This window comes from Paramisgurnus dabryanus, chromosome 20 (genome assembly GCF_030506205.2).
Source record: "Paramisgurnus dabryanus chromosome 20, PD_genome_1.1, whole genome shotgun sequence".
Classification (NCBI taxonomy): Eukaryota; Metazoa; Chordata; class Actinopteri; order Cypriniformes; family Cobitidae; genus Paramisgurnus; species Paramisgurnus dabryanus.
In genome coordinates, this window is record NC_133356.1 from 13,724,026 (window position 1) to 13,750,142 (window position 26,117).

The following is a 26,117-nucleotide window of genomic DNA, read 5'->3' on the forward strand; positions in this document are numbered from 1 at the left end:
AAAATAATTTCACTTCAGAGTGACAGTACACCACCTCAAGGTGTCACTCACACTGTATCAGGCCAATCTGATATAGAGTTTGTAAAATACAGCTCTCCAAAATAGCATAAATACACGTTTATTTTTATAAGATCAAATAGATGTTTAAATGAAACTACCTGTTTGCACAGAATAATTTCACTTCAGAGGGACAGTATCCCATCTCAGGGTATCAGTCACAACATATCAGGACAATCTGATATAGAGTTTGTAAAATACAGCTCTCCAAAATATCATAAATACTTGATTATTTCTATAAGATCAAATAGGTGCTTAAAGGAAACTACCTGTTTGCACAGAATGATTTTACCTCAGAGTGACAGTATACCATCTGAGGGTGTCACTTACACCGTATCAGGCCAATCTGATATGCACTTTGTAAAATATAGCTCTCCAAAATAATCTAAATACACGTTTATTTCTATGAGATCAAATAGGTGCTTAAAGGAAACTACCTGTTTGCACAGAATGATTTTACCTCAGAGTGACAGTATACCATCTGAGGGTGTCACTCACACCATATCAGGCCAATCTCATATGGAGTTTGTAAAATACAGCTCTCCAAAATATCATAAATACTTGATTGTTTCTATAAGATCAAATAGGTGCCTAATGGAAACTACCTGTTTGCACAGAATGATTTTACCTCAGAGTGACAGTATACCCCCTTAATGTGTCACTCACACCGTATCAGGCCAATCTGATATGGAGTTTGTAAAATACAGCTCTCCAAAATAACCTAAATACACGTTTATTTCTATAAGATCAAATACCTGTTTAATGGAAACTACCTGTTTGCACAAAATAATTTCACTTCAGAGTGACAGTATACCACCTTAATGTGTCACTCACACCGTATCAGGCCAATCCGATATGGGGTTTGTAAAATACAGCTCTCCAAAATATCATAAATACTTGATTGTTTCTATAAGATCAAATAGGTGCCTAATGGAAACTACCTGTTTGCACAGAATGATTTTACCTCAGAGTGACAGTATACCATCTGAGGGTGTCACTTACACTGTATCAGGCCAATCTGATATAGAGTTTGTAAAATACAGCTCTCCAAAATAACCTAAATACATGTTTATTTCTATGAGATCAAATAGGTGCTTAAAGGAAACTACCTGTTTGCACAGAATAATTTCACTTCAGAGGGACAGTATCCCATCTCAGGGTATCAGTCACAACATATCAGGACAATCTGATATAGAGTTTGTAATATACAGCTCTCCAAAATATCATAAATACTTGATTATTTCTATAAGATCAAATAGGTGCTTAAAGGAAACTACCTGTTTGCACAGAAAGATTTTACCTCAGAGTGACAGTATACCATCTGAGGGTGTCACTTACACTGTATCAGGCCAATCTGATATGGAGTTTGTAAAATATAGCTCTCCAAAATAGCATAATATTCAATTATTTCTATAAGATCAAATAGATGCTTAAAGGAAACTACCTGTTTGCACATAATAATTTCACTTTAGAGTGACAGTATATCACCTCAAGGTGTCACTCACACAATATCAAGACAATCTGATATGGAGTTAGTAAAATACAGCTCTCCAAAATAACCTAAATACATGTTTATTTCTATAAGATCAAATAGGTGCTTAAAGGAAACTACCTGTTTGCACAGAATAATTTCACTTCAGAATGACAGTATACCACCTCAAGGTGTCACTCACACAATATCAAGTCAATCTGATGCAGAGTTTTTAAAATAAAATGTGTATTTAAATTCTTTTGAACAGCTGTATTTTACAAACTCCATATCAGATTGTCCTGATATGTTGTGAGTGATACCCTGAGATGGGATACTGTCCCTCTGAAGTGAAATTATTCTGTGCAAACAGGTAGTTTTCTTTAAGCATCTATTTGATCTTACAGAAATAATTAAAAATTATGCTATTTTGGAGAGCTGTAATTTACAAACTCCATATCAGATTGGCCTGATATGTTGTGAGTAACACCTTGAGGTGGTATACTGTCACTCTGAAGTGAAATCATTCTGTGCAAACAGGTAGTTTCCTTTAAGCACCTATTTTATCTATAGAAACAATCAAGTATTTATGATATTTTGGAGAGCTGTAATTTATAAACTCCATATAAGATTGGCCTGATATTTTGTGAGTGACACCTTGAGGTGGTATACTGTCACTCTGAAGTGAAATTATTTTGTGCAAACAGGTAGTTTCCTTTAAACAGGTATTTGATCTTTTAAAAATAAACATGTATTTAGGTTATTTCGGAGAGCTATATTTTACAAACTCCATATCAGATTGGCCTGATACGGTGAAAGTGACAACCTCAGATGGTATACTGTCACTCTGGGGTAAAATCATTCTGTGCAAACAGGTAGTTTCCTTTAAGCACCTATTTGATCTTTTAAAAATAAACATGTATTTAGGTTATTTTGGAGAGCTGTATCTTACAAACTCCATATCAGATTGGCCTGATACGGTGTGAGTGACACATTAAGGTGGTATACTGTCACTCTGAAGTGAAATTATTTTGTGCAAACAGGTAGTTTCCTTTAAACAGGTATTTGTTCTTATAGAAATAAACATGTATTTAGGTTATTTTGGAGAGCTATATTTTACAAACTCCATATCAGATTGGCCTGATATGAAGTAAGTGACACCCTCAGATGGTATACTGTCACTCTGGGGTAAAATCATTCTGTGCAAACAGGTAGTTTCCTTTAAGCACCTTTTTGATCTTATAAAAATAAACGTGTATTTGGGTTATTTTGGAGAACTGTATTTTACAAACTCCATATCAGATTGGCCTGATATTTTGTGAGTGACACCTTGAGGTGGTATACTGTCACTCTGAAGTGAAATTATTCTGTGCAAACAGGTAGTTTCCTTTAAACAGGCATTTGTTCTAATAGAAATAAACATGTATTTAGGTTATTTTGGAGAGCTATATTTTACAAACTCCATATCAGATTGGCCTGATATGGTGTAAGTGACACCCTCAGATGGTATACTGTCACTCTGGGGTAAAATCATTCTGTGCAAACAGGTAGTTTCCTTTAAGCACCTATTTGATCTTTTAAAAATAAACATGTATTTAGGTTATTTTGGAGAGCTGTATCTTACAAACTCCATATCAGATTGGCCTGATACGGTGTGAGTGACACATTAAGGTGGTATACTGTCACTCTGAAGTGAAATTATTTTGTGCAAACAGGTAGTTTCCTTTAAACAGGTATTTGTTCTTATAGAAATAAACATGTATTTAGGTTATTTTGGAGAGCTATATTTTACAAACTCCATATCAGATTGGCCTGATACAGTGTAAGTGACACCTTCAGATGGTTTACTGTCACTCTGAGGTAAAATCATTCTGTGCAAACAGGTAGTTTCCATTAAGCACCTATTTGATCTTATAGAAACAATCAAGTATTTATGATATTTTGGAGAGCTGTATTTTACGAACTCCATATCAGATTGACTTGATATTGTGTGAGTGACACCTTGAGGTGGTATACTGTCACTCTGAAGTGAAATTATTCTGTGCAAACAGGTAGTTTCCTTTAAACAGGCATTTGTTCTAATAGAAATAAACATGTATTTAGGTTATTTTGGAGAGCTATATTTTACAAACTCCATATCAGATTGGCCTGATATGAAGTAAGTGACACCCTCAGATGGTATACTGTCACTCTGGGGTAAAATCATTCTGTGCAAACAGGTAGTTTCCTTTAAGCACCTATTTGATCTTATAAAAATAAACGTGTATTTGGGTTATTTTGGAGAACTGTATTTTACAAACTCCATATCAGATTGGCCTGATATTTTGTGAGTGACACCTTGAGGTGGTATACTGTCACTCTGAAGTGAAATTATTCTGTGCAAACAGGTAGTTTCCTTTAAACAGGCATTTGTTCTAATAGAAATAAACATGTATTTAGGTTATTTTGGAGAGCTATATTTTACAAACTCCATATCAGATTGGCCTGATACGGTGTGAGTGACACCCTCAGATGGTATACTGTCACTCTGGGGTAAAATCATTCTGTGCAAACAGGTAGTTTCCTTTAAGCACCTATTTGATCTTATAAAAATAAACGTGTATTTGGGTTATTTTGGAGAACTGTATTTTACAAACTCCATATCAGATTGGCCTGATACAATGTGAGTGACACATTGAGGTGGTATACTGTCACTCTGAGGTAAAATCATTCTGTGCAAACAGGTAGTTTCCTTTAAGCACCTATTTTATCTTATAAAAACAATCAAGTATTTATGATATTTTGGAGAGCTGTAATTTATAAACTCCATATCAGATTGGCCTGATATTTTGTGAGTGACACCTTGAGGTGGTATACTGTCACTCTGAAGTGAAATTATTCTGTGCAAACAGGTAGTTTCCTTTAAACAGGTATTTGTTCTTATAGAAATAAACATGTATTTAGGTTATTTTGGAGAGCTGTATTTTACAAACTCCATATCAGATTGGCCTGATATTTTGTGAGTGACACCTTGAGGTGGTATACTGTCACTCTGAAGTGAAATAATTCTGTGCAAACAGGTAGTTTCCTTTAAACAGGCATTTGTTCTTATAGAAATAAACATGTATTTAGGTTATTTTGGAGAGCTATATTTTACAAACTCCATATCAGATTGGCCTGATACGGTGTGAGTGACACCCTCAGATGGTATACTGTCACTCTGGGGTAAAATCATTATGTGCAAACAGGTAGTTTCCTTTAAGCACCTATTTGATCTTATAAAAATAAACGTGTATTTGGGTTATTTTGGAGAGCTGTATTTTACAAACTCCATATCAGATTGGCCTGATACGGTGTGAGTGACACATTGAGTTGGTATACTGTCACTCTGAAGTGAAATTATTTTGTGCAAACAGGTAGTTTACTTTAAACATCTATTTGATTTTATAGAAATAAACATGTATTTAGGTTATTTTGGAGAGCTATATTTTACAAACTCCATATCAGATTGGCCTGATACGGTGTAAGTGACACCCTCCGATGGTATACTGTCACTCTGGGGTAAAATCATTCTGTGCAAACAGGTAGTTTCCTTTAAGCACCTCTTTTATCTTATAGAAACAATAAAGTATTTATGATATTTTGGAGAGCTGTAATTTATAAACTCCATATCAGATTGGCCTGATATTTTGTGAGTGACACCTTGAGGTGGTATACTGTCACTCTGAAGTGAAATTATTCTGTGCAAACAGGTAGTTTCCTTTAAACAGGTACTTGTTTTTATAGAAATAAACATGTATTTAGGTTATTTTGGAGAGCTGTATTTTACAAACTCCATATCAGATTGGCCTGATACGGTGTGAGTGACACATTGAGTTGGTATACTGTCACTCTGAAGTGAAATCATTCTGTGCAAACAGGTAGTTTCCTTTAAGCACCTATTTTATCTTATAAAAACAATCAAGTATTTATGATATTTTGGAGAGCTGTATTTTACAAACTCCATATCAGATTGGCCTGATATTTTGTGAGTGACACCTTGAGGTGGTATACTGTCACTCTGAAGTGAAATTATTCTGTGCAAACAGGTAGTTTCCTTTAAACAGGCATTTGTTCTTATAGAAATAAACATGTATTTAGGTTATTTTGGAGAGCTATATTTTACAAACTCCATATCAGATTGGCCTGATACGGTGTGAGTGACACCCTCAGATGGTATACTGTCACTCTGGGGTAAAATCATTATGTGCAAACAGGTAGTTTCCTTTAAGCACCTATTTGATCTTATAAAAATAAACGTGTATTTGGGTTATTTTGGAGAGCTGTATTTTACAAACTCCATATCAGATTGGCCTGATACGGTGTGAGTGACACATTGAGTTGGTATACTGTCACTCTGAAGTGAAATTATTTTGTGCAAACAGGTAGTTTACTTTAAACATCTATTTGATTTTATAGAAATAAACATGTATTTAGGTTATTTTGGAGAGCTATATTTTACAAACTCCATATCAGATTGGCCTGATACGGTGTAAGTGACACCCTCCGATGGTATACTGTCACTCTGGGGTAAAATCATTCTGTGCAAACAGGTAGTTTCCTTTAAGCACCTCTTTTATCTTATAGAAACAATAAAGTATTTATGATATTTTGGAGAGCTGTAATTTATAAACTCCATATCAGATTGGCCTGATATTTTGTGAGTGACACCTTGAGGTGGTATACTGTCACTCTGAAGTGAAATTATTCTGTGCAAACAGGTAGTTTCCTTTAAACAGGTACTTGTTTTTATAGAAATAAACATGTATTTAGGTTATTTTGGAGAGCTGTATTTTACAAACTCCATATCAGATTGGCCTGATACGGTGTGAGTGACACATTGAGTTGGTATACTGTCACTCTGAAGTGAAATCATTCTGTGCAAACAGGTAGTTTCCTTTAAACATCTATTTGATTTTATAGAAATAAACATGTATTTAGGTTATTTTGGAGAGCTGTATCTTACAAACTCCATATCAGATTGGCCTGATACGGTGTAAGTGACACCCTCCGATGGTATACTGTCACTCTGGGGTAAAATCATTCTGTGCAAACAGGTAGTTTCCTTTAAGCACCTCTTTTATCTTATAGAAACAATAAAGTATTTATGATATTTTGGAGAGCTGTAATTTATAAACTCCATATCAGATTGGCCTGATATTTTGTGAGTGACACCTTGAGGTGGTATACTGTCACTCTGAAGTGAAATTATTCTGTGCAAACAGGTAGTTTCCTTTAAACAGGTACTTGTTTTTATAGAAATAAACATGTATTTAGGTTATTTTGGAGAGCTGTATTTTACAAACTCCATATCAGATTGGCCTGATACGGTGTGAGTGACACATTGAGTTGGTATACTGTCACTCTGAAGTGAAATCATTCTGTGCAAACAGGTAGTTTCCTTTAAACATCTATTTGATTTTATAGAAATAAACATGTATTTAGGTTATTTTGGAGAGCTGTATCTTACAAACTCCATATCAGATTGGCCTGATACAGTGTGAGTGACACCCTCCGATGGTATACTGTCACTCTGGGGTAAAATCATTCTGTGCAAACAGGTAGTTTCCTTTAAGCACCTATTTGATCTTATAAAAATAAACGTGTATTTGGGTTATTTTGGAGAGCTATATTTTACAAACTCCATATCAGATTGGCCTGATACGGTGTAAGTGACACCCTCCAATGGTATACTGTCACTCTGAGGTAAAATCATTCTGTGCAAACATGTAGTTTCCTTTAAGCACCTATTTGATCTTATAAAAATAAACGTGTATTTAGGTTATTTTGGAGAGCTGTATTTTACTAACTCCATATCAGATTGTCTTGATATTGTGTGAGTGACACCTTGAGGTGATATACTGTCACTCTAAAGTGAAATTATTATGTGCAAACAGGTAGTTTCCTTTAAGCACCTATTTGATCTTATAAAAATAAACGTGTATTTGGGTTATTTTGGAGAGCTATATTTTACAAACTCCATATCAGATTGGCCTGATACGGTGTAAGTGACACCCTCGGATGGTATACTGTCACTCTGAGGTAAAATCATTCTGTGCAAACAGGTAGTTTTCTTTTAATATCTAACTAAATGTATAGAAAATACAGAGTGTATAGGACATCTTAGAGGTCTCTATTTTAAAAACAGCATATCAGACTGTGATGATACTGCATGAGTGACAACCTGAGATGGTGTACCATCTTTCAGAGATGGAATGATTCTTTGGAAACAGGTAGTTCCTTTAACATCTAACTAAATATAAAAAAATACAGCATGTGTTGGATATTTTAGAACCTTCTCATTTAAATACCCTATCAACTATATAGCAATGCTCTGTCAATCCCCTGAAAACCCAGCAACTAGTAACACTAACAGCCACCCATAATGCTTTAGCAACTACCTATCATTCACTCACTGACTCTCTATTATACGCATAACAGTTCTGTGTTAACTACCCTGAACAGCCTAGCAATTTTATAAACCACCTAAAATACCCTAGCAAAGGTCAACTTCGCAATCACCAAGAAAATATAACAATATCCTAGCAACCAATTTAAATACCGTAGCCTAGCAACAGCCCAGCAATCACATAGAATGTCACAGCAACAGCCTAACAACCACCCTTAATATGCTAGCAACTTCATAGTCATCCACCATAATATCTCAACAACAGCCTAGCAATAACCAATAAAACCCTATCACAAGTCTAGCAATTACCCAGAAAACAAGAGCAATAGCATAGCAACCAACTAGAATTCCACAACAACAACTTAGCAACCACACATAACCCCAGAGCAACAGCCTAGCAACCGCCATAATTCCCTAGCAACCACAAAGAATGCCAGAACAACAACCTAGCAACCACCCATATAGCTTAGCAACAGTCTAGCAATCACAGAGAAAACCAAAGCTATACCATAGCTAACATTTAAAAAACCTTAGTAACAGCGTAGCAACCACACATAATGCAATAGAAATAGCCTAGCAACCACCCATAATACCCTAGCAATAAATTAAAACAGACCCAGAATGCAACAAAAACAGCCTAGCAACCACCCATAAATCCCTAGCTACGATTTAAAACAGACACAGAATACAATAGAAACAACCTAGCAACCACCCACAATACCCTAGCAACGACTTAGAATGCAATAGAAATAGCCTAGCAACCACCCACAATACCCTAGCAATGATTTAAAACAGACACAGAATGCAACAGAAACATCATAGCAACCACCCATTATACCCTAGCAATGACTTAAACAGACACATAATGCAACAGAAATAGCCTAGCAACCACCCATAATACCCTAGCAATTAATTAAAACAGACCCAGAATGCAATAGAAACAGCCTAGCAACCACACAGAATGCAAGAGAAACAGCCTAGAAACCACCCATAATACCCTAGCAATGACTTTTAACAGACACAGAATGCAACAGAAACAGCCTAGCAGCCACCAATAATACCCTAGCAACGACTTAAACAGACACAGAATGCAAAAGAAAAAGACTAGCAACCACCCATATACCCTAGCAACAGTCTAGCAATCACATAGAAAACCAGAGCTATACCCTAGTAACCACTTAAAAAGCCCTAGCAATAGCATAGCAAGCAACCAGAATGCAACAAAAACAACCTAGCAACCACGCATAAAACCCTAGCAACAGCCTAGCAACCACACAGAATGCAAGAGAAACAACCTAGAAACCACCCATAATACCCTAGCAATGACTTAAAACAGACACAGAATGCAACAGAAACAGCCTAGCAACCAAACAGAATGCAACAGAAACAGCCTAGCATCCACCCATATACCCTAGCAACAGTCTAGCAATCACATAGAAAACCAAAGATATACCCTAGCAACCACTTTAAAAGCCCTAGCAATAGCATAGCAAGCAACCAGAATGCAACAAAAACAACCTAGCAACCACGCATAAAACCCTAGTAACAGCCTAGCAACCACACAGAATGCAAGATAAACAGCCTAGCAGCCACCAATAATACCCTAGCAACGATTTAAACAGACACAGAATGCAAGAGAAACAGACTAGCAACCACCCATATACCCTAGCAACAGTCTAGCAATTGCATACAAAACCAAAGCTATACCCTAGCAACCACTTAAAAAGCCCTAGCAATACCATAGCAAGTAACCAGAATGCAACAAAAACAACCTAGCAACAACGCATACAACCCTAGTAACAGCCTAGCAACCACACAGAATGCAAGAGAGACCGCCTCGCAAGCACTCATAATACCCTAGCAATGACTTTAAACAGACACAGAATGCAACAGAATCAGCCTAGCAACCAAACAGAATGCAACAGAAACAGCCTAGCATCCAAACAGAATGCAACAGAAACAGCCTAGCAACCACTTATAGAACCCTAGCAACCACACAGAATGCAAGAGAAACAGCCTAGCAACCACCCATAATACCCTAGCAATTACTTAAAACAGACACATAATGCAACAGAAACAGCCTAGCAACCATTTATAGAACCCTAGCAACCACACAGAATGCAAGAGAAACAGCCTGGCAACCACCCATAATACCCTAGCAATTACTTAAAACAGACACATAATGCAACATAAACAGCCAAACAACCAAACAGAATGCAACAGAAACAGCCTAGCAACCACTTATAGAACCCTAGCAACCACACAGAATGCAAGAGAAACAGCCTAGCAACCACCCATTATACCCTAGCAATTACTTAAAACAGACACATAATGCAACATAAACAGCCTAACAACCAAACAGAATGCAACAGAAACAGCCTAGCAACCACTTATAGAACCCTAGCAACCACACAGAATGCAAGAGAAACAGCCTAGCAACCACCCATAATACCCTAGCAATTACTTAAAACAGACACATAATGCAACAGAAACAGCCTAGCAACCATTTATAGAACCCTAGCAACCACACAGAATGCAAGAGAAACAGCCTAGCAACCACCCATAATACCCTAGCAATTACTTAAAACAGACACATAATGCAACATAAACAGCCTAACAACCAAACAGAATGCAACAGAAACAGCCTAGCAACCACTTATAGAACCCTAGCAACCACACAGAATGCAAGAGAAACAGCCTAGCAACCACCCATAATACCCTATCAATTAGGGCTGTCACTTTTTATTCGATATTCGAATATGCATTCGAACATGACGTGAAATATCCGTATTCGAACTATAAATAAACCATCCGTTTTTTAAATGCCATGTGTAGCGCATTTTTTACAGTAATACCTCGTAATAGGAAGGAGGCTGAGAGTGAGACCGACGACTGCAACTGTGCGCAAGAGAGGGAATCAAATGGGACTAAAATGAACCTCATGTGCATGTCAAGATAGAATTATAGTTTGTATATAAAATGACATATTGTTTATAGTGTTAAATATTATAGCAGAATACCTTGTGTTAATACGTTCGCATTATGAAATTAGCATGTATGAAGATAATTTCATCATTTTTACAACGCAATGTAAACTTTATATTAAACAACAACAGCATTTGTCTTGTAAACGGATTTTAAATGATCATGTGCTGACTGTCGCGCGTCACATAGACGACAGAGTCAAGTGAGATCTGATTAACTCATCTATAAGTTTAATTTCATCTCAAGTATCAAAGGGTTTGTGCTCTCTATAATTGAAAACGGGCAAGCAAACAGCACGCGCAGGGTTAAGCCGAAAGTATACTCGGGACGTCCGCGTATGCGCGCCGTCCGCATGACGTCATTTTCGTCTTCAGGAGGGTCCGCGGCCGGCCGCGCGGACCGTCCGCGTGCAGCCCAAAATTTGAGACCGCGCGGACAGTGCGCGTACAGTCCGCGTACGACAGCGCATGCGCGTGAAAATATTTAGACAGGACACTCCACTATAAACAATTATACAAAGGAAATAAACAGCATTTGCACACACACTATCGTTTTTCTTCTTTAACTTTTACTTCTTCCAAGAACAGAAAGCTCTGGAGCATGTTTGTTTGATTCCTGTTCTTTGTTGTCTTGTTGTTTGTTCTAAACTGTGTTTGCAATGGTGGATGATCAGTTACTTTTCTTCACCTACCATAATGTTTTAATGTACTGTAAATGTCACCAAATCAGTGCTGCCCTGACAGCCTGTTAGACTAATAATTTGAATAAGAAATCATTTGTATTGCGTATAGTGTCGAACGCGGCCATCCGCGTGTAGCCGCGGGGACTATACCCGGAAAGCTGCGCGGACGCGTGCGCGAGTCAACCGGACGCGGACGCGGAAAAAGTATACCCGGCCCTTTAATGTACTTGTGAATGATGGCTCACAAACGCGCGGGATAGGCTTTGTATAAGTGTGCTTGTTGTCAATGACAGTTCTGGTCACAAACACGCTCAAGCGTGGGATATGTGTGCTTGTCAATGATGGGCATTAAATCCGCGAAATTCCGCGGAGTTTTCTGCCGAAATCTGTGGGCGCGAATTCCGTTTGCGTCTGCATATACTCCTGCTCCTATTTAAGTTGTCACGTTATTGTTTGTAACTGTTCTGAATCATTTTTTTTATATATAAGTTTGTTATTCATAAGTTGATAACCTGCTGTTTCAAACATTAAGTAAAAAGTAATCCAGACAACCCTGTGTATGACTGTCACTGTTAATAATTTTGTGATTGAATCTCCATTACGGTGGGTTTTTGATGCGCGTGGGGGGCGGCGCCTAGATATTCGAATATATTCGGATACATTGCATGATATTCGAAATCCGTTCGAATTAGATTTTTCTCAAAAGTGACAGCCCTACTATCAATTACTTAAAACAGACACATAATGCAACATAAACAGCCTAACAACCAAACAGAATGCAACAGAAACAGCCTAGCAACCACTTATAGCACCCTAGCAACCACACAGAATGCAAGAGAAACAGCCTAGCAACCAACCATAATACCCTAGCAATGCCTTATAACAGACACATAATGCAACAGAAATATCAGCAGATTTAGTGAGAAACTTTTATTTTGAAATCATTCCTCTCGTGCATTTACCGTAATGTCTCATTTATGTGCACACAGAAAAAAAACGGGGGGCTAGTTTGACCGTCTTTTTCGGAGTGGCGGCTGGCTTGACTGCAGTGTATTACTGAGCAGGTTGAAGGGTACCGTGAGAACAATGCTCCTTTAACAAAAGTTTGTATTAACATCACTTCCAGAAGGCCGAAGTTCACATACGGTGATCGCATCAAAGATGTAATTTTGACTTTATGACCGTGATTCTGGGTAGCGTCTTCTTCGCGCTTCCGTAAACTAAGGTAAGTTTTTACCTGTAATTAAAACACATTTAAGCCGAGTAGATTTTACTGTTAAGCTAATTGTCTATTATTGCATATTTTTAGTTTGTTTACACCAACCACCACACGCCGTGATAGTAGCGTAAAGACGTTAAGAAGTGTGTCCAGTTTAGGAGCGCAGAGCGATCGCCGTATAACATCAAATTACCGCGAGAGCGATTCGAAATACTATACGGAGCAACTGGCTCTCTAAACTCTCACGGTACTCTGATGTCATATTCCAATCGGCCTGCGTAGCCCCGTAAGTCGAAAACACAAATAAAACTAAACGTAATTTTGTTTTCTAAGAATTAATTTTATAAGCTATAAACAATACTTTTCCAGTTTATGTGTTAAGTGCGCTTTATAAAGTTAACAGTTAAATTGAAAATAAAGTTACTCCAATAGCCTACTCAATATAAGTGATCTGCATCTGCACAGTTAGTAGGGCAAAGGATGTGCACTTTCGATTCCAGTTTCCAAGTCGCCAATAATGGTATTCACGGCTATCACAAGAAAAAAAAAAGGTCTTGACACAGGTTTCTTGTTGATAAAGACCGTATATGAGACACTTTTGTAAACTGTGTAATTGCAGAGTCCCATCTGTTGTAAAGTAGCATACAGTTGTAAATTCCCAAAACAAACTGAGACCAGTAACTGTAAATATGTTTAAGAAAACTGAAATTGACATTTTTGTTTTCATACAGTGTTTAGTAGCTTTGTTAATGTGTTAAGTGTATGTCTTAAGGTTCCACAGGCTGCTGTAGAGAAGCTTAATCATAATACTGGCATTGTTAACAGTGTGCTCTCTCTTTTGTGTGTATAATATTACTGAATAGGCTAATAATTGTGCCACAACATGTGTGATGTTATCTGAAAACACACCAGCAGACTGCGTAGTATTCTCCTTTGATGCAGCTTGATCCTATCTGTATTGTTGTATTTCCTATCTGTATTTCTTTTCTTATGAACTAAAGCTAATCCTTAGCATTATGACGCAGTATTTCAAGAAATTTTGCCCTGTATAAAGACAAAGCTTTTGTTCCACTGGTAATCAAAGCTATTTTGCAAAATCCACCAGCGGCTTTTCTTTTTGCAAAATCTCAGAACTGATGGCTTGATATTTACCATTAGTGTAGGGTCACTGAGTGGCATTTAAGGCCTCCAAATTTCAGACAGAACCATTCAGCTGATTAAAACTGTAGCAGTGTGGCAAAAGCTTTATGATGCATGCAATCCCTTAGGTCTCTAAATGCATTCAACTCTACAAACAGAGGATAAAAAGGTGAAGTGTAACTAATAGGTGTTGTATACACTTTAAAAGAGTTATAGCTGGAGGTACTGATAATATTTAGTTTAAATTCTACACTTTTATCTTTTAATGCATAAAGAAACAAAAATAGGTTTCAGTCTATTCACCTATGGAAATAATTTTCTCAATATAATCAGGCGTTGTTGTATTGTCAGTCTGTAATTTAAATTGACCTAAATCTGGTAGTCACAAAGGCAAAGCTTTTCAGTTTAAAACTGTTCTGCAGCATGCACCAACTTGTTTGAATATATAAAACTCCCAGGTGCTAGGAACTATGCGAATACATCACTTACTGTACTCCTCACTTACGCCCACTATAACAGCTCATTACACACCTGAAAGCTGAATGCTGTTATATGAATAATATGGGTCCTAGATGCAAACATACAGTGTACGTATCTGCACAGCTAAAAATCTGAATGCGTTTAGTTGCATTATAGTCAATTTAAACAAATATAAAAAACTTTAATTCAGACAGAAACGCTCAGTCAGTTACATAATGGAACAAAATGCAATGCATCTGGTTGTTAGTACTGATTCATTGGTCACAAGAGCATATTTGAAATGCCAACAATTGGCTTGAGAGTGTCTGCTGAACTTGGAAAGCCTGGTGTCCCACTGACATTGCAAATGTAGACTGTTTTGCCTCCCTTTGAATCATATAAACATTAGACTTAGGAAATCTATTAAGAAGAGGTCTTGTGAATGAGACTTGCAACGATGGACAAATATGCATGTGAACAGCACCAGGTGAGAAGAAATCATGCTTATTAAATCGTTGCCAGGGGCAAAGAGTCCTGTCCTCATATCTGATGCATCTAAAATCTTTTGACAATACATAAAAACATCAGGATTCCACCATTAGAAAACCATATGATATGTTTCAGTCTTGCATGTGTTTCTTTTAGGCGTCTTATAAGCAGTTCCCTAATGTGTTTTTTATGTTGGTTTGGATTTTTTTTTGCATATTTTGTTAGAATACCTCGAAATAATTAGCATGTAATTTATTTCATTATGTACCATTGCATTCGTGGCTTTTTGAGTTTATTTAGTTTCATTATTCAGTTGTCTATAAAACGTAAGATTGCAGCGGCTCGTGCGAGTCTGAAGCGTCAGAAGGGTCGCGCAGCAGTGCACTGATCAGACAATAATATGCCATAAATAAGAAAATCACTTACTTGTCGAGGACAAAATATAAATCGAAAGCACCTTGACAGGACCTCTTCTCTTCCACGAAATGAGACTCGGCTCTTGTAGTATGAAGACAGGGCATCAAAAACCCTAACATACCGACAGCGAGACTCATGTAAATCAGTGAACGTGCCATTTCATCTATTTATTCTCCCCACAACCACTACAACAAAATTGCATTTCAGATCATTTTTGCAGCAAATAAAAGAAACCCTTTTCGAGGACATGTATTCGCCAAACAATAATTTAAATTCTAATATCACAGTATATTCCGCACTCATCCGAGTCCGCTTCCAAAACGCATGCCCCTCCTCAAGGAGAAACGCTTGGAGGAGCGGCCACAGACCGGACGATGAGCGGCCAGGCTCACTGAAACTTCCCTTTTCCGGGAGAGAATCAGTAATACTAACTATTCCAAAGACCATTGGAAATGAAGTTAGACATCCTAGTATGAACATTAATCATGTGTAAATTCAATCGACATTTTATCTGAAAACCCGTGGGGAAGACACCAGTCCAGTTTTTTAAGTGACACCGGGATTCAACTAAATTCCATTAAGCCAGTGTCCATGCGAGATAATGCAGTCTCTGATGGTTACGAGCTCGCGGACGTCATTGCGTCCATATTCAATTATTAAATATGAGAGAATAGTTTTGCTTTTTGTTTTTGTTCATTTTTTTATTTATTTCTTATTTAATATGCCAATTTATAGGCTACTACACTTTGATTTTTAAAACTAAAATGAAAACATTTGAATAAATTAGCATAATTTAGTCTTGTGTGGCACGAATCATAATCAAACTGACTTTGGTCATTGATAATCCTGGCTTCTTATTAGCACGCATCAAATGCTGGTGAATCACCAATCAAATTGCCACCTGGGGGGGTGGGGGTTTGGGGAGAAATGAGGCACATCCGCTCTCCCGGTCCATAAGTGCGTGACTGCTGCGCAGCGCCAAAGACGGTCAATAGACCACCAGGATCAAGAGACAGTCGTGATCGCACGATCCCTGTGAATAGGCTACTCGCAAAGTCTGTCTGTTTGGACCGAGTAGTTGCACTGGATTAACCTACTTTAGGTGAGTTACAATTTTGACCAGATGCTTGGTATTATTCTGTTACATTTTTTATTTCATGTAAAGACGTCTGATACAGCGGAACATTTGCAAAAAAATTAAGCTAGATTTTTTTGCAGCAGGATATATAGCCTAGACCTGTTTATGTTTATATATATATAATATTTTAAATGAAAAGTAATTACCCATGATAAGAATAATTTAAGCACTCGGTATTAAGTAATGGTAATAGCCTAGCTATTATTATTGGTTCTATTATTCACTTGTTCTGCTCATATTAACTTCTGTTTTTTTAAATCCAGCCTTTCAGAAATAAAACATGGAGCACAGTTTTATACACCGCTCGTTGTGGACTAATGACAGCAAATTTCTCCATCACCACGTCGCGGATTTTTTCACCAGTGTACAAGTAACACAGGATGTAGCAGCTGGAACATCTTTCGGACCGTGTGTTCTTTACAATACATTTTATGACACCATTGCCTTCATTGCACTGAAATCATCTGATAAAAGGAATAAATCGTATGTTTTTAGGGTGAGTAAGCTAATGATCAATTTGCACACACTTACATTTTTACTCTTTCTACATTTGTGGTTTAACTATCTGTTGTTCCAAATTAAATTGAGAGATTCGCGTGTATAAGAATTCAAAAGTGGGCTGAACACTCTAAAATAATTATGTCATGGCAACATGTTAGGCTATTACATTTCTTTAACTAAGAATAACTGAACCAATTTCAACTTTAAGTCTTTAAGTTATACGAGATTTAAACAGAGTTTTAAGCCAAGTGAGTAAAGTCAATTTGATTATGTGTAAAAAATGATAGCAGCAGCTGAACTTATTTTTTTTAAATGTACAGTTTACACTGTAAAAAAATTCTGTAGAAGTTACAGTATTACTGGCAACTAGCTGCCAGTATTTTACTGTAGATTTTACATTTATGTTATTTACTGGCAACAGTTTGTTCAAAGTTAAATGAACATGAAACATTTTCATTCTTTCTACAGTATAGTTACTGGCAACCAGCTGCATAATTACAGCAAATTTTTGGACCATAGGCTCTACAGCAACAAAGTACTTTGCAATCTTTCTTTCAATGGCGTGACTATTTGCTTGCAAAAATGTAATCTGGAAAAAATATCATTTTTTTATCAACAGGTAGATCCTGAGGCGATGAAAGGCTCCCCATTAGTAGTTTCTTGGCTACGACTGGTGCAGGCTGCAATGAGCACAGAAGACCAAAATACTGAGGCCTACTTAAAAAGTGGACAACTACACTTTAGGACTATTCGAGATGTGAAACAGGGAGAGGAACTGCTCGTTTGGTACGACGAGGAGTTGTCTCTTCTTTTGGGATTCGGAGATATAAAGTCAAAGGCCATGACAGACGGTAAGAATACCTTCAAGATCTTGGCTTGGTTTCCATTTCTCAGCTACAATAAATAATATATGGGAGGTTTTAAACCATTCATGGATAATATATGGTCAAACCCAACTGTTTAATCAAATTAACCTAAAAAGGTCCATATTTGACCCAACTGAATTTTGGATTTAAATAATTTAAACCCGACGTTTGGGTTTGTATATTTTACCTAACCATATTAATCAGCCAGCATTTTTATAGTGCAATAGCTTAAAACATTATATTATTAGCCTACATAACATTTATCTTAAATCATGTATGAAACAATTGTTTGTATTTTAAATTATAACAAATTATCTAAATTATCTTTTTATGCAGGCTTTACATGCACGCGATGCGGACAGGCCTTCAAGAACGAGAACCCATTCCTTGCCCATTGTCGTTTTTTATGTGCGCAGGAAAAAGTCGATATAATCCGATCTAACAACGAACAGAAACAAGCTGAAGTCAAGCGACAACGCAAAGTCGTCGATTTTCACAACATTGCAAGAGATCTGGAAGACAAAATCAGTTCTTCTGAAGACAGTACGGCACGAAAAAGAAAACACGATGCTTCTTTAAGCCCACGAAGCAAAAAACATGTTTTACTGGAGAAAACCAACATAAATAATCAAATTAACACCACCTTCAAAGACTATCCTCATTTTCAGCATTTGTCAGAATCTACCATTAAACTTAATTCAGACAATGTATCAACAAATGATATCACTAAAAGCAGCGCATTTACAGCTGTTAAAAGACCACCAAGACTCGTCTCAAACCCCAAAAATTTATCACAAGATGTAATGGCACAAAATCAAACAGACAGAGGGACTGACGCAAGTCTACAGTCCGACTACAGCGCGTTCTCGTTCGTTTTGCCAAGGAGCGCGCACTCGGAACAAAAGAGCGCGTTTTGTGAACCCAACAGGCGCTCCGATATTCAAAAACGAGATGAAGAATGCGCTCCACCGGATTCGGATGATATCTCGGACAGTTTTAAGTCAAAGCCTGCCCTAGGATACAGAAATGTACTTGCATCGCACCTGTTTCATGGTGACCTGCCAGGCACACATGCAGGTGGAGTGATGGCCACCCCTTTGGCTACAGGAGGGCCTTTCTATTACGCACCCGAGCACTGGACTGGACCTATAGGTGTTCAGCTGCAGTCTGCTTCATCTTTGACACTTCTTCCTCCTACTTTCACTCCGTCGGGTGTTTCGGTTCAGAACTGGTGCGCCAAATGCAACCTCTCATTTCGCATGACCTCCGACTTGGTGTTTCACATGCGCTCCCATCATAAAAAAGAGTTCGCCGCAGAAGCTCAGGTGAGACGGAGGAGAGAGGAGAAACTCACCTGCCCCATCTGCCACGAGTACTTTCGAGAGCGTCACCATCTTTCACGTCACATGACCTCTCATAACTAAGGAGATGATAAACTATTGCACTTTACCGAGACAACTGTTCACGAGATGCCATGCGAGCGTTTGCCCAGTGGTCTTTGTTGTTTTACAGACATAAATTTAATGTTAAGTCACACAAGAGTTTATTTACCAGGGACATAAATATGAACGACGAATTGCATAACATTTGTCCTATTTTGTGACAGATATCATTCGTGTCCACTTAGATGGTTCATTGTATGTTAAGACACTTTTGGATAGAGTGCCAATACAGAAAAAGCGATGCTTTTCAGATTTGGGTTACTTTTAAAAAAGTGAATTTGAAAATATGGAAATTTGTTTTAAAAGAGTTGTTTAATGAAAGTTTTTGACTATTTATCTTTGATAAAGATTCTTTGTCTTCCCCCATAACTTATTGCTTTTTTAATCTATGTAGTCTTTGGCAGTGGAAACCTACATTGCCACTAGGTGGCTGTAGAGATTCATAATTTAATCTTTGACATAGTTCTTACTAATATTGTTTTAATTCTGGTCTCAGTCACCCTAACAGTGCCTTACAAATGTCAGGATAAGTAGGTAAATGGTACAGAAGAAGGTCACTGTTATAAAAATGTTCATAAGCCTTTTAAAAAACTGACTGATACGTACACTTCACTGTTACACACCTGAAACTTTGCTTTGTACAGAGATTTTTATATTTGAAATGACAAACCTTTTCCCCTCAAAATTGCCAATCTTTGTTACTTTTTTTTCATATGTCTACTACTGATTCTTAACATTTTTATCAGCACAATGACATGAAGGATGTATTTATTAAATTGTTGTATAAATAACATTTCTATTTCATTAAATATTTTGAACATATTCCCCAGATCATTGCCTCTTTATACTGTTCTATATGCTTATAATTCAAGAATTTTGAATTGAGGTTAATTCAATAAAGTACTTGTTAGAATGGTGTTTAGAGGACTTCAGCTTTGACTGTATGTAAAATTAGTCTCAGGCATGTCAGATTTTTTCACCTGCCCTTCGCAAAAAGAAAAAGAAAGTGCTTGATGTTTTACAACGTTTTCAAAACGTTTCATTTTAGTAGCATATAGTACGTCTTAAACCTCCTTACTGACAATTAATGCTTCAATATTATGAATTTTTAATATTAATATTTTGTTTGATCATCAACAAAAATACTGATGTCAAATTATACAAAAACTAATAATGGTTTGTGTAAAGACATGCAGGATCACGCACAGTCCAGTAGAGTGCACTCTAACAATTCCTAAATCTTGGAATTCACCAGGATTTAAATAAATCTTGGAGTCGAACTGATTTAGATATAATAAAATCCTTTTGAACCATGCCATGTTTAAGTTTCATTTTTGTGTAAAAAAAAACACCATATCAATTTTCACTTTAATTAAAATTAAAAAAGTGAGAAAGTTGCCTTGAGAATGTTCACAAAGAGTCAAAGTTTTGACTTTGCTACAAAATTCAAAAGACATCCGACTGTCTTTAGCTAGAAAACAAAACATTCTGCTTATTCAGTAGTGTAAACGCTGAACGTCGGAAGACGTTGGATTAAATGAAAAGAATCCTGGAAATCTGCTTCTGACACTAATCATTTAAGGAGAGAGTCATTTACACACACAGAAAATCCTTTGTTCATTTTAAAGAGCTTCTTTCATCGCTGCCATTGATTGATCAGGCCTCATTAGGAAAACTAAATATTGTCTTTGGTTTTTGGTAACTGTTGAGTATTTATGTTTTGGGAAAACCTCCGGTGTCCTTTCCAACAGATTTAAATATTAAAGTATTCCCCAGTAGAACTAAACATCGCCTGAGGGGGATTCACCTGATAGTTACCCTCACTGTTTCTGTCCAGCTTTAGGATGTTGACGTTACCGCTTGACTCTAAACTTTGTTATTTTATGGTCTCTGTGTGAGACTAAATGATCTCCAATTCAACAAACTTCATTCATGCTGACAAGGTCAAAACTTGGCATATGGTCATAGAGAGGAGATGAAAACAGCTTCTGATTACATTGGAGTCCATTTATCTCATCAGTTGGTTGCTGAATTTCTACGCTAATAAATGAAATACAGATTACTGCCATTTTACACAAAATCAGTAAGCTCTAATAACACAAATAATAACATTTGTGAGATTAAATGTTTCAGTGGTTCAAAGTTGAAGAGGAAGACACCGATTCACGATAATGGCTAAGCCCTGAACATTTTAATACCTTTAAGTGTCGTCTCTGTTCACACCTCACACAAAGAAACCATTCAGCACACATCATTATTCAAAGAAAAGACACAGAGGACATTAATTAGGATGTCTTTTTTTATTCATAGGCTTGTCGATTAAAAAGGTTTAAGTTTGAGCTGGGTGACATCATCAGTTAAAATTTGAGGTGAACTTCCTGCCCTTTGAGACCTGGGGCATGTTCAATCTCACACCGGTGCGCAACGTTTTGCTACGGTTTCCGGGTTGAACGACATGTTTCCTGGAAACGGTGTGCAACGGAATGCAACAGGTTTTAGAAGCGTTTTCTCTTGTTTGGTGGGTTTGTCAGAAATGTCGGCCCAATCAGCGGCAAGATGTATAAAACCACGCGATAGTAAAGAGACAGCTCTCTCAATGGGTTCAAGTTGGAATGTTGTCTTTCATTTTGGACAGCAAGGTCAGTGACTGTAACATCGAGGGTATTTTACAGTATGAAACACACATTTATAACGATTTCATCAGGCTTTAGAAACATTTAAAAAAGAACACAAAGCATGGCCTCTCAGCTACCGTAGTTGCAACTCTTGCGTCATCACAACAGGGTGTTCAATGCATCACCGTTTCAGTTTAATAAACGTTGTGCAACGTTTTGTCGGGGCTGAACGCAGCCCTGATGCTCTTGAAGTGGCTTAAAGGTGGGAACTGGAGGTTGAAAATGTCTCTGATGTCCAGGTGAAGAAATAATATACTGGGCTAGTTGCTGATGCCAGAGAAGCTGTGCCTATTTATTTGTATTCATTTTAATAGACATGTAGTGCTGGTATACCGAAAACAATGGATATTTTATGGTGCAAAAAACAAACGCACTATTGGCTTATTATATATTTTATTCTACGTATAAGACACGTTTTCATAATTTAAAACACACATTTACAAAAATACAATCTCTAAAATATAATATATTGAATCCAAGACAACAACTGTTATCCACACATTAACACACTTGGCACCAATCCAAACACTAGAATGTACTGTAGAAAATGTGTCAAAACACAAGATAGTCTATTCACAAAGGAATCTTGTGTAACATCTGTTAAAATAAAACAAACACACAGGAGGAGTCCGTGCTGCAAAATGTTTTCTTTAACAACAAAATTGTTAAAGTTTTGTTTTTTCCCAAAGTTAGTTTTATTTCAAAACTAAGCTCAGATAAGCTTTAAAATTGAACTACCAGCATGCTAATAACTTTTGTAAATTCTTACAGATTATTTTAACCTATACTGGATTTTTTTTGCTTTTGAATAACCCTAAGCTATACAACATATTGCAAGGTAAAGTTTTAATGGCCCCTACATCCAGCATTCTGAATAACAAAATATCAATACTGACCTTATGTTATATTCTGTATACAATAAAACCTTGTTGTACATTCAGTATTTTACAATTGTATGATTACAACAGCCTCATATGTCATGCTGATATTATCTTATAAGTGAACGTAAGTGCTCATGTTACTCATATACAATGAAAAAGATCCCTTATGGATAAAAAGAGGAAATGAATATCACATAAAATGGAAGGTTGTTCAATACACAAGCTGGTAAGATGCAGTCCTTAAAAACAACCTCACTGTGTGCACTTTCTAACAAGTGCATACTACAGACAATATGTCTCAGTTCTTGTGTCCAAACCACAACAATGCCCGTTTGTGATCATTCCACCGATCAGCCAGTCTATCTACAAGCACACGTCTCCACAGACATGTTTGGGTAAACCTTCAATACAATATTTTTGCTCTCATCCAGAAACAGTACACCAAGAGGTTTCATCTTTTCGGGGACACAGCAGGGCTCTGGGATGCCTGGAATGATACCAACCGCCTTGACTATGCTCTGGATGGTTGCATGGTTGGAGGGTCGGACCACCTGAAATGAGCAGAAAACAGAATAGGATGAGGTATAGTAGTGTTTAGGTATGCAACATTTTTGTTTTCCTTAATGCGGCACAGGGGATTATGTTTGACAATGCTCTTTTATTATTCAAAAGAGAAAAACTTGAAAACTGGCTCATTTCAAAAAAGAAAATGTGCCCAAAATGTGCTTAAAAGCCCTGTTAGGCATACAATTACTTTACTGTAATTACATATAAAGTTGGTGTGCTTTATTTGTGCTGGAACTGAAACATTTTCTGAAGGGTTTCTTTGTTTAAATCTCTGGCTACAAGACTTTTTTAAACATAGTCATTTTTAAATATTTCAACATGTCGAAACTATTCACATTTACTGCCACGCTGTGGGGTTGTCTGACCTTTGGTATGGGAAATTCACACGTTCCCGCACAGTAGAAAGCATCGAACGACTTGGGAGACAGGATCCATTCGTTCCAGCCGATATCGGCGAAGTCCACCTTCAGGTATCTCCTGGAACAGCTGCGAGGTTCTTTCCACTGCCTCCTCCGAGCTTTCTTCATGGTTTTCTCATCAAACTTGAGAACCTGAGACTTGCTGAATCCATCAACATGCTCCTGGCCTTTTCTCCGGCGCTCTTTTTTAAAAGGCTTTGGCTTGAGGGCAAAGTAAGCGCTTTCCCACATATCATGCTGTTTGAAACTGTTGTACTCCACCTCGGGGAGCTCATTGTTCTCGATAGGATCAGGAAAATCTGTGTCCAGTTCACGCTTCACACGTATGTCAGGTGCAATCTCTGGTGATGGAGTCGGTTGATGGTCTGCGAGGAAAGGGTCGTATCTTTGTAGGCTTAGTGCCACGCTGTTGGGCTCTGATATGGCCAGGTCATCAGCATACACCAGCAAGTATGGAAGATTGGACGGTGAGAGTTGGTCCTGATACCTTTGATACTTCTCTCCATAGTCCAGCTCCACTGACATCAAAAGGTGATTCTTATCTCGGGCCTCTTTTATAATGACAGACGCATCCTTGCTCAGCCAGGTTCCCCGTCTGTGAGGAACCACAGTGATGTTTCCAAGTAGCAATCCTGCAGCAGAGCCAGAGGAGGGAGAGCGAAAAAGAAGACAAAAAGAAGGTAGATGATTGTAGTTCTGAACGCGACAAGATGGGTTCTTGAAGCGCTTGCAGAACCAGGACCTCTGGCGTGGCCGTTTGTCAAAGAAGAAGTGAAATGCAGACGTGAGAATCACCTCAGACTCCTGAAGGGAAGTAAGATTCAGCCAGTACAAGACCCTCTGCTCCACATTCTCTGAAGAGATATGAGAGAAACTGCTGAGTTACATATTAATTATGAAAATGGGCTTAAACAACAGGCTTTTTGTTCTTTGTGTATGGGTTTGGAGACAGCACAGGGAAGTGAGGAGACATGGAGCTTGTAGACCAGACATATGGAAATGTTTATTTAGGTTCCCCTAAGAGTTAGAACCTTCAACGCAGTCAGTTTTTTTTAATTGGCACTGATTAAATGCTTTAACAGACTGCAGAATAATTAAGACTATTGTTTCATGAGGCACAAAATTAAAGTGCAAAAATATTATAAGAACTACATTGCAATTTACGTAACAGTATTTTAATCGTACGAAACTAAAGTTTTTTGCAACTTAAATGTCTCTATAGACAATAAAATTCCCATGTTTGTTTTCAGTTTGTATCCCAAAGGTAATTTAACTTTCATGAAGTGATTTTTGTCATTTTCAAGCAAACGAAACGTCATTTCATAACTGCTCATTGTACAATTTTAGTATATATATAAATTATATAATGCATTAAAACAGATAAATGCATATCATCTGTGTCATGAATGAACCTACCAGGTTTTGCTTTAAAGCTTCTTACAGTATTTCCGTCTTTAGGTCGATTAACCTCAGTGTTGTATTTCTCATACAGTTTATGCATGTGTTGCGAGAGCGCGTCTGTGGGCACGAGCGCGTCTGTCGGGATGTGCAGTAGTAGATCGCTTTCGCGCGCGCTTAGTCCAGCAGCGTCAGATGCTTCAGTTTCATATCCAACACAAAACAGTAACAGGTGCGCCAAAAAGGTACATTTAATCGTCATTTTGAAAAGAAAAGTTATTTCCAAATGATCAAATTCCGCTGGTAGATATTGAAGTACACTCAATGTTTCCAAGATGACAGAATCCTTGCAATGACGTTTCCAGTGATGCCGCAGTTCCTTTTCCTGTCTTTTTAACGCAGTGGGAAAATGAGATGGATATAGTCTCAACCAGTCTCGTGCATGACCTGTTATACATTACTTATTTCTTCTGACCGCCACAGTCTACGAAACACACATAAGCTGTATGAGGTGCTGACGTATCCGCCCATCAGCCAACGGGAGCTGCTGTTACATTACACCCCATCCAGCAGAAGAGGAACCAACCAGCATGCACATTCAGTTTATGAAATATATTGGATTTTTTTTGTCTTTTACAAACATGACCTCAAGCATGCTTTCTTTCTTTCTGTCTTTGGCATAGATGACAAGCAGTATAAATGCGGTTCCTTCCTTCCCATTGTCAGTTATTTGCTTTCCTCATTTGAGTTCAAATTGGAATGATATATAACATTTTTAATAGACTGTCAAGAAAACAATCTACTTTAATGCGTTGAACCTCATAATCACCCAATGGATTTGTTATTTGATAGGGGTGGCAAAAACAAATAGTATTGCTAAACTCGAT

At 37.4% G+C, this 26,117-nt stretch overlaps 3 protein-coding genes across 5 annotated transcripts in view; 1 reads left to right on the forward strand and 2 right to left on the reverse strand.

Moving 5' to 3' along the window:
- antxr1d (ANTXR cell adhesion molecule 1d) overlaps positions 1–16,199 on the reverse strand; it is a 45,385-nt gene extending 29,186 nt beyond the window's left edge. For all 3 annotated transcript variants that reach the window (XM_065296532.2, XM_065296531.2, XM_065296534.2), the window contains exon 1: positions 15,353–16,199. In XM_065296532.2, coding sequence (XP_065152604.1) covers positions 15,353–15,501 — 149 coding nt within the window. In that variant the 5' untranslated portion in view covers positions 15,502–16,199. The remainder of the gene's footprint in view (positions 1–15,352) is intronic.
- Positions 16,200–16,308: 109 nt separating this feature from the next.
- Positions 16,309–20,112, forward strand: znf488 (zinc finger protein 488). The gene is made up of 4 exons (XM_065296535.1): positions 16,309–16,445; positions 16,745–16,977; positions 17,602–17,833; positions 18,185–20,112. Exons 2-4 carry the CDS (start codon positions 16,762–16,764, stop codon positions 19,270–19,272), a joined length of 1,536 nt encoding a protein of 511 aa, XP_065152607.1. The 5' UTR covers positions 16,309–16,445; positions 16,745–16,761; the 3' UTR covers positions 19,273–20,112.
- A 2,229-nt stretch (positions 20,113–22,341) lies between these two features.
- Positions 22,342–25,776, reverse strand: gdf10a (growth differentiation factor 10a). Its single transcript, XM_065296536.1, has 3 exons — positions 25,249–25,776; positions 23,779–24,686; positions 22,342–23,397 (listed from the first exon to the last, which is right to left on the reverse strand). The coding sequence occupies exons 1-3, from the start codon at positions 25,490–25,492 to the stop codon at positions 23,206–23,208; spliced, it is 1,344 nt and encodes a 447-aa protein (XP_065152608.1). The 5' UTR covers positions 25,493–25,776; the 3' UTR covers positions 22,342–23,205.
- Between the last annotated feature and the right edge of the window lie 341 nt (positions 25,777–26,117).